The sequence below is a fragment of the Echinops telfairi genome, unplaced genomic scaffold (assembly GCF_000313985.2).
Source record: "Echinops telfairi isolate 266 unplaced genomic scaffold, ASM31398v2 ScPeMD7_7458;HRSCAF=8496, whole genome shotgun sequence".
Classification (NCBI taxonomy): Eukaryota; Metazoa; Chordata; class Mammalia; order Afrosoricida; family Tenrecidae; genus Echinops; species Echinops telfairi.
In genome coordinates this window covers 45,960,657-45,969,278 of record NW_022111358.1, presented here as the reverse complement: position 1 = coordinate 45,969,278, position 8,622 = coordinate 45,960,657, and the positions used below count along the sequence as shown (strand labels likewise).

The 8,622-nt window shown below is 63.5% G+C and overlaps 1 protein-coding gene across 3 annotated transcripts in view; it reads right to left on the bottom strand.

The window, feature by feature from the left end:
* The window catches only part of LLGL2 (LLGL scribble cell polarity complex component 2), a 21,996-nt gene continuing 13,374 nt past the window's right edge, over positions 1–8,622 (bottom strand). For 2 of the 3 annotated variants that reach the window (XM_013006275.2, XM_045299837.1), the window contains 20 exons: positions 8,114–8,276; positions 7,890–8,022; positions 7,614–7,668; positions 7,005–7,159; positions 4,939–5,156; positions 4,756–4,823; positions 4,505–4,658; positions 4,316–4,420; positions 3,637–3,929; positions 3,400–3,550; positions 2,890–3,040; positions 2,427–2,543; positions 2,146–2,312; positions 1,573–1,837; positions 1,273–1,426; positions 1,061–1,089; positions 802–849; positions 599–641; positions 444–502; positions 1–294 (listed from right to left, as the gene is read on the bottom strand). In XM_013006275.2, the coding sequence (XP_012861729.1) occupies positions 287–294; positions 444–502; positions 599–641; positions 802–849; positions 1,061–1,089; positions 1,273–1,426; positions 1,573–1,837; positions 2,146–2,312; positions 2,427–2,543; positions 2,890–3,040; positions 3,400–3,550; positions 3,637–3,929; positions 4,316–4,420; positions 4,505–4,658; positions 4,756–4,823; positions 4,939–5,156; positions 7,005–7,159; positions 7,614–7,668; positions 7,890–8,022; positions 8,114–8,276 (2,536 nt within the window). In that variant the 3' untranslated portion in view covers positions 1–286. The remainder of the gene's footprint in view (positions 295–443; positions 503–598; positions 642–801; positions 850–1,060; positions 1,090–1,272; positions 1,427–1,572; positions 1,838–2,145; positions 2,313–2,426; positions 2,544–2,889; positions 3,041–3,399; positions 3,551–3,636; positions 3,930–4,315; positions 4,421–4,504; positions 4,659–4,755; positions 4,824–4,938; positions 5,157–7,004; positions 7,160–7,613; positions 7,669–7,889; positions 8,023–8,113; positions 8,277–8,622) is intronic. The other variant, XM_045299836.1, reaches the window with a different exon arrangement.

Sequence of the window (8,622 nt, the reverse complement as noted above, 5' to 3'; positions counted from 1 at the left end):
TGAAGAGGTAATGAGGTGTTTATTAAAAACTCTGTTTTCACCTAGAGGCAGTTAAATCATATAATTTAAAACCCAGCCCACTACAAAAAGGGGATAAAACTGTGCAACATTGACAACAGGCTGGGAGGGGCGACCCCGGCCTGGGTTTTCTGGTCTCCCGAGGTCAGGAGCAGCAGCTGGGTGGGGCCTGGTGCCCCTCAAGGTCCAGTCCTCGGCCTGTCGGTTGGGGCAGTGCCCCAGGGTGGGCCTCAGTAGTGTGTGGTCATGGAGCACGGGGGCTGGCCGCTCACTCTGCTGAGGCAGGAGACACAGAGGCATCCGTCAGCATGCTCCCAGGTTGGATGGTGTCTCGGTACCTCCCAGAGCCCCAACAGAGGGGGCTTGTGTCAGGACTGGGGGCCCCTGGGACAGGGAAGAGAAGGCCCAGCCCCTGGAGCCCCTACCTCCTCCATTGCTGAGGCTGTAGCCCACCACTCTCTGAGAGCGCCAGTCCCCACAGCTCCTGCGTTGGGAAAATGGGATGGTCACCAGGTGTGGGGACTTGGGGAAGCCGGAGGAGGACTGCCACCCTCTCCTACCACCTGAGCAGGTGACTTACCCTCGGTCTCCCTCCAGTGTACTCTGGACCTCCTTCAGCACTCCTGGGGGCGGAGGGGAATAGGGGTGTGACTGGGCTGTGAGGCTGGCTGGCCTGAAGTCTGCCCTTCTGCCTGGTCCACTGGGTGTTGGACCGGTCTCTCCCCTAGGGGAAGTGGCCCTCAACCTCCTGGGGACCCCCGGGGACCCCCCCCCAGGACTCACTCTCATCGTTCAGCAGGGCGTGCTGCATGGTGGGACCCCTCGTCCTCTCTGGAAGGCAGAGTCCGGTTCAGCTGATCCCAGCGCCGCCTGCCCTGACCCAGGGGGACTGGAACCCAAGGCTGAGCCCGAGGCTGGTAGAACTGTTTCCACCCTAGCCCGCACGTGACCTCCCTGAGGCTCCCTCTCCGAGGTCTCCCCTTCCCTCCGCAGGGCTGGACTCGAAGGGGCTCAGGGGTGTCCCCAGGGAGGCCTGCCTTACCCTCTACAGCACTCCGGCTCTCCGAATTCCTGGGGGATGGGGGTGGGGGGGTGGAGAAACAATGAGGATCTGCCCCTTGACCACGCCCCACCTCCTGGCCCTGCCCAGATGAAAGGCCTCAGGGCGGGGCAGTGAGGATGGAAAGGCGTGGCTGGGCTCAGGGTCACCCCTTAGCAAGGAGGGGCTGTGGGAAGAGCTGCCCCTTTACCCACCTGGGTCGGACCTCGGCCTTCTCAGGGCCCGCCCCGTTGTGAGGCCTGCGGTGGCCCTTGGTCTCCACTGATTGCACCAAGCAGCGGGGCTCAACTAGCCACTTGGTGGAGAGAGAGAAGCGCTCAAACTCCGAGGGGGAGATCAGGTAGAAACCTGGGGTGCAGGGAAACCTGGCAGGTGAGGCCAGTCCGCCAGATCTCCCCATCCCTCTGGGGGATCAGGGCTCCGCCTGGACCAAGCCCCCTCCAGTCCCGCCCAGCACTCAGGGCCCCGCCCCCGCGTCCTCTGGGCCTGCGCACCTTGTCCGTATTTGGTGAAGACGCAGGAGGCGATGCCGCTGACGTCCTCGCGGCGGATGCAGCTGAAGCGCACCTGGGGCTTGAGCAGGGGCAGGGAGACCACTTGGACATCGCCCAGGTTGGTAAGGACGGTCAGGTGGTGCTCCCCATAGTCCTCTGTCCGACAGCTGCTGAAGTGCGCCACGCTGGCCCGCCGCACCCGAGAGCCCTCCAACGCCGTCAGCTTCAGCTTTAGCTTGGCACTGACCTTGGGCAGTGTAAACACCTGGAAGCGTGGGGTGGCTGGTCACCCCGCAGCAGGGCCCATTCTGCTCGGCAGGCAAGGACCCCTTGCTTCCCGCCCAGGCCAGGCTGGACCGGCCCCACCCACTGCCACCTGGTCCAGGAGAACCCTCACGGCCATTTATTTCCTTGTTTGGACTTGGTATGCCTACCTCTTCTCCTGGGCCCTCAGCACTCGACATGAGACCACCCACACTCATGGGGCCCACAGCACCAACGTCAAATCAAACCTCCCTGGCTGCGGTCCCAGCCATTGTCTGAAGCCCTGGGACCCCGGGGCCCACACACCACCTTGAACTGCTCCTCAGAGATGACCAGTAGCTGGTGGCTTCCCTGCATGTCCGGGCTCTTGGACAGGTCGTGGGCCACCTCCAGCGGCTCCGGGAGGGGCACACTGTGCCCATCCAGCACCAAGATGCCCACCACAGGTGCACGGTGCATCAGCTGAATCTCCTTGGCTGTGGGAAGGAGCAGGGGAGGGGAGGGGCTGGAGGGAGGCCAAGAGGACAGCGCCCGGCACGCCCCTGCCCAGTCAGCCGAGGGCCACTGCCCTCCCCCTGCCCAGCACTCACCCTGCTCTGCCCGCACAGGCTCGTCCATTCTCCGCTCAGCAGGGGGCACGCGCAGGGAGAAAGCGTAGACAGTGCCGCCGTTGGTACCAGCCCACAGCGAGGGGCAGTGGCGGGAGCCTGCCAAGGGACCAAAGGCTTTGGGTATTTGAGCCCGGCTCTGGGAGAGGGTGGGCAGGGCTCTCAAGGAGTCAGGGGATGACCTCACTCCCTGCCCAGCCTGGCTATTCCAGGTCAGGACCTGTGAGCGGGGGCCTTATTCCGGTCCTGCCCAGCCAAAGAGTACAAGATGGGACAAACAGGGAAGACTCTGACAACCACAAGGGGTCCAGCCTACATGTTCCTCTACGTAGGGCCACTGGTTCCCCCTGCTCCCAGCAGACCCCACCAAGGTTTTCACTTGCCAGGTAGGCAGCAGCCACCATAGCACTGCCCGCCTGGGAGCCCACCCTCGCTGGCCACTCACTGTCCCTCAGGTAGGTGTCAGCAAAGTAGAGCGTGCGGACGAAGCCAGTGAAGGAGTCCTCGGCCGAGCGCGCCTCGATCTTGCGCTGCACAGGCGCCAGCTCCACGCTCTGCAGGCCGGCCCGCTCCACTTTGGCGCTGGCCTCCGGCACCTGCGGTGGGTAGGCCAGGGACACTATCAGAGCAATGCCATCCACAGCCCAGCCTGAATTTTGGGAGACCGTGTCTCAGTGGGAGATGCCTGGGTTCTCAGCCCCCCTTCCTGCTTTTAAAATTGTCGGGAGAAAGGAGCTGGGGACTCACAAGACAGCATCTAGGATGTACGGAGGTGTGAGGGCAGCGGTGGGGCTGCCATGATTCCATTTTGCAACTGGAGACACTGAGCACAGAGAGCCAAGGAGACCCATCTGGGGTTATTGTGAGTAGATGCTGGGGGCTGGGGGACAGGGGGCAGGGTGCTGGGGTCCTCTGTGCTGGCAGCATGGCTTGTTTGGGCCTGAGCTGGCCCTACCTCTCCTGGGTGACCCATTGGCCTCCGCTTCCGGCTGGATACCCTGCTCCGGCGCATCCGGCGGAAGGACTGGCGCAGGGACTTCTTCAGGGACTTGACTCTGGACAGGGGGCCCTCCAAGGCCAGCTGGTCACTGGGATGCAGCGTGCACCTGGAGTGGAGCCCACGCCTTAGAGGCCGCCAGGGCTGGCCTCGCCCTCCTGACCTGGGCCCCCACCCTCCCCAAACGCAGCTCACTTGACAAAGACCTGCCGCCGTTGCTGGTGGTCAAAGAGGCCGAAGCCGTGGCTGGTGCCGAAGGCCACAAGGCGCCACTCGGAGTGCAGGGCCAGCGAGGTGACCACGGCTGGCGGCTGGCACTGCACCAGCACGAAGGGCTGGAAGCCAGGCTCAAAGCGCACCGGGCCCGGGCGGGCACACAGCCGCTCGTGCCCCTTCCAGCGGTAGCCCTCCTGGTCCTGCAGCAGGTCGGCCTCCACCTGCACCACCGCGTGCTCGGCCTCCTCGTCGTTCAGCTCCAGCACCAGTACCTGGAGGGCGGGTAGGCAGACGGGCAGCAAGACCTTAGGGGCGCAAGCCCCGCCCCGAATTCAGATTCCAGGGGAAGTCCCACCACCCCGGCTCCGCCTCCTGTGCCCCCGTTGTGTGGGGCGTAACTGTGGTCAGTGGGTAGGGCTTCTAGTGTCCAATTTGTGGGAAGTGGACCAGAGAGCTGCCTTTGGATGCCTCTGGGTGGGCTTGAATCACCAACCTTGTGGTTGGCAGCTGAGTGTGTTACAGGCCTGCACCACTGCCAGTGGTCCCAAGCAACCCCCACCCAGGGTGGTGGCAGGAACCGGAGCACATGTCTGGGCTGGCTCCCATCCCCGACCCCCACAAACGGAAAGGCAGCTACTTGCCGTGGGACCAGCCCTACCTGCCCGGCCGTGCCCGCCACAGCCAGGTAGCCACTGTATTTGCAGAGGAAAATCTTTTGGATGCCCAGTCGGGGGTCGTCGCTGTAGGGGTCGAAGGAGCCCACCTGGCCAGGGACAGAAGCCCGTGAGCAGACCATCCCCCTGTGACCCCGTCCCCAAGGACATGGCTTGCAGACCCGTGGCTTCACCTTGCGGAGTGGGGGCCACTCCTCCTCGCCTTGGGCGTGGAGGCTGTCGCTGGGGTCCGAGTCGGTGAGGAAGACGCGGACGGTGCTGAGCTTGTAAAGCAGCCGCAGGCAGACGCCCGAGGCATCCCAGAAGCGCACGGTGCCGTCCTCGTGCCTGTGGGCGGGGCCGCCAGTCACCATGAGAGGGATGTGGGGGACCGTGGATCAGGCAGGAGGGCCCCACCCCACGGAGAGCCAGCAAGGTCACTTACCCAGTGAGCAGCAGGTCTCTCTGAGGGGGGTCCGGGGCCAGGCTTGTACCCCCATCAATAGGCCACTCCTGGGGAAGAGACAGACGTGTTGGGGGAGAACTGGGCCCCCCTGAGCAGGGGCGGGGCGGGGGCAGGCAGACCTACCATGCTGGAGCAGGGGCGGGGCGGGGCAGGCAGACCTACCATGCTGGAGAAGTGCGTGCTCTGCTTGCTGCCGGCAGCAATGACTCGCTCCCACAGCTTCAGGGGGATGTTGGAGACGTGGTGGGAGCAGGTGATGGCCGAGCAGTGCAGGGAGGCCAGGTAGGGCGGCTGCACAGGGGGCCAGCCGGCCGCCGTCAGGTCGATCACCACCAGCTCCTCCTCGGCCAGCACCAGCAGGGCGTAGGGGTCATCAGAGGCTGGGGGACAGGCCAGGGGCGGGCACAGAGTCAGTGCTCCGGGGCGGAGTCAGGGACTCGGCACAGAAATCCAGCTCCCTGGAGATGCCACGCTTCAGCTGCCTGCTGAGGGGCCCAGAGAGGGCCTCACACCGCAGGAGAAGACCCAGCACAAGGACCCTGCTGGAGCAGAGTCCTCTCGCCCTGGTAGGGCAGCAGGGCTGGGGAGCAAAGGGGCTAGGGCAGGGGTATCGACAGGCCCCGGGGCTCCAGCCAGTCTGCTTCCTCCATGCCTCCCGAGGGCCCTGGTCTGCTCGCTCGCACCCACAAGCCTCGGGGTTTCCAGTCAGTGCTCAGTAGACGCATGCTGGACGCATGCTGCTGAGTCCCGCCTATCACCCAGGCTACTTGCGGGGGCTGGACACCCCTAGCCACCTCACATTCTTCTCAAGGTTTCTGGGGAGAGAGGGGATCAGACCCTTTCTGTCCACCAGGCGTCCTGAGCCTTCCTCTGGGATCTGGCTGTTCTCCCCATGTTTGCCCCTGGCCTGAAGCCTGGGTCCCCTCTGAGCTTCCCTTCTGGGACACCCACCCAGCTGACAGCCTGGATGCCTCTCTACATCAGGGTTAGCAGGGTGCCCCTCCCATACTGGCACTCCCCCCTCCACCCCCAAGGGTTCCAGGGAGAGTGGCCCACCAGTTTCTCTAGCTCTGAGTCTCTGCTCTCTGGGTCCCTGCGGGCCTAGCCTATCCAGGTTCCTGTTAACATACATCCCTGCCTCTGGGAGGTGTCTAACCAGCATGGTGCCACCCCACACTCTGCCCACCTGTTCAAAGGTTGGTTAGTCCCTTGAGGGAGGGGCTTTCTGGGTTTTCTTCCATAGTAACCACCCCCACCCCGCCAGACCAGACTCACTGTGACTGAGTCCATTCCAATTCAGTGTAGGCCCATACAGAGTTTCTGAGACTATGAATCTTTCCCGGGAGCAGACAGCCTCATCACTCACTGGGGGTGAGGGTTGAGCCACCAACCTTGCGGTTAGCAGCCCGATCCCTTACTCAGTGTCACTCGAACTGTGCCCAGGCTGATGGCGGTCACAGAGGGAGCCTCAGGAGCCTACACCTTGTCCAAGGGGTTAAGCGCCTTACCGCGCACCCTTATCAGCAGGGAGGGCAGTTAGCCCCAGGGAACCCCACATACACGCCTAGCTCAGCCTCTCTCCTGCCTCCCCCCATGCTGGGAACCAGATGGCATGATCAGCCCCGGGGCGTGGGGCCACCATCACACAGGCTTCTTGTCTGAGGAGACTCCAGGCTGTGGTGGCCGGGCCACTGCTGAGCCCCAGCTCTCGGCCACCCAGTGCCAAGTATGAGGAGGACAAAGAAACCGAGGAAGAACGAATGTAGGTAGAGCGGTCTCTCCGTGGCAGGGGCCCAGGCTGGGAGACCACACCTGGGCCCAGGTTCGTGGAACCCTAGCCATGATAGGGCCGCCCCTCCGTCCTGCCTGGCTACCTCTCCAGGTCTCTAGTCTTTTCTGTCACCCACTGTTAAGCTGGCACCCCGTGACCACTCCAAGAGGAAGGCTTCTAGGCAAAATGAGATGCCTTAGCTAAACTGGGGGGCTCTTTCCCCTATCCCCCAATACACACACATGCATGCACACACGTGAGCATGCACACCCCAGGAAGGAAGCGGTGGCAGAGGCAGGGAGAGGCTGACAGGGCGGGTAAACAGGGATGATGGGGGCTGTTGGCCTCGGGGATAAGCACTAAGGGATCGAGGGTTCTCTGATGGGGGCCAGTTGGGGAAGTACCCTCCTAGTTTGGGCCCTGCACCACCCCCATTGCACTCCAGAAGTGCACCCACCGGCCGCAGAGTCGGCCTCAGCCAGGACCATGAAGTCGATGACCCGGGAGGTGAAGTCGAAAGCCGTCTGCTGGCTGCCGTGGACCACGGAGATGCAGTGGCGGTCCCCGTAGCTGGCCCGGGGCATGCCGCCCTGGAAGATGGTGAAGGGCAGCCTGGGGGAGGAAGAGTGGCAATGGGCTGGGTGGTCACCATGTGTCTCAGGGCACCGTGCGAGGCCAGCCTTGGGGAGCACTCAGGATGGCCAGGACGGGTGGGGGTGGGGGGCTGGACCCCATCTCTTTGGGGATTGCTGCAGCCTACGAGAACCCAGGCTGGGGGTCAGGCTCAGTGCCATCCCTGCCTGGACCCCTGACCCATGGTGACATCAGGGGTCTTCAGGAAGGTTTTGCTTGGAGAAAAGGGACCCCGCCCCCCTCCCGGAGCCAAAGTGGCTCAGGCTGGTGAGGGAGGAGGGGCTGACTGCCGGCAAAGTCCTGGAGCTCTGAATGGCCACTGGCTACCCAGAGCTGGTCAAGAGGTGCCATGCACCCAGCAGAGGCCTGCACGCCCCTGCCAGTCATCCAGGAAGGTTCTGGCAAAAGGAGAGGGTGGAGCACAGGTACCTACCCCTTCCTGGTGGTCAGCCAGAAGATTTTGGTAATAGCTTTGCAGGGAAAGGGACCTGCAAAAGAGAACAGGAATGAGCTGGACAGTTCCTCTAGGGCCCGGACAACCTGTGTATCCTCCCCCTACACCCCCACCCATGTTGTGGATCCTGAGCCTGAGAAGGTCATGACCCAGGCATTAGCACCTGGCCCTGTGGCTGTGGGCTAAATTCTCTGGGCCCCACCCCTGAAGCCAGGAAAGGCCGACTGGACACCGTCAGGAGTAGGTGGCACTGACCGTAAGGCACGCAGCTGGGCAGGGGCTCCAGTTGTTGGGTGTCGCCGGCCACGGGCCACTGGCAATAGCTGCCGTCAGAATGGCAGCTGACCATCAGCTGGCCGTCGCGCTGCCAGCAGACGCCCTCCAGCTGCTTCAGGGGGGACGAGGGAGAGCGCAGGCGTGAGCAGGGACGGACAGCGGGGGCCAGCAGAACCGCCCTCCCAGGCCCTGAGCCCTTCTACCTGGCTGCTGAGGAAATGGTGGACCACCCCGCCCGTCCGCAGGTCCCAGACCACCACGAGGCCCCGGCTGTAGCCGATCAAGATCTGGTTGGGGTCTCGGGGGTGCTCCTGCAGGGCTTCCACCATCTCAAAGACCCGCCGGTGCCTGGCCTCCTCTGGCAACCTGTATGGGCGGGGCAGAGTCGTGAGCCTTGGGCGGGGTCGGAGGGCAGAGGCACAGTGACAAACCCAAGAGTGGCATTTACGACTCCCAGGCCCACGGGAGGGGGAAGCAGGTGAGGGTAACACAATACAGCAGGCAGTGATGCGACTCCCAGAAGAGCCAGCAGGTGGCCCTACTGCTGCGGGGGAGGGAGGGTGGGAGGCATGACCGGCAAGGGTATGGGGGTCTCGGGTGCGGATGAAGTTCTATTCCTTTACCCAGTGGGGGTGCGCTTTAAAACTCGTCAGTGCATTGCTGTATGTAGGTGGTGTGTTGTAATAACAACAACAATAAAGTTTTTTCTTAA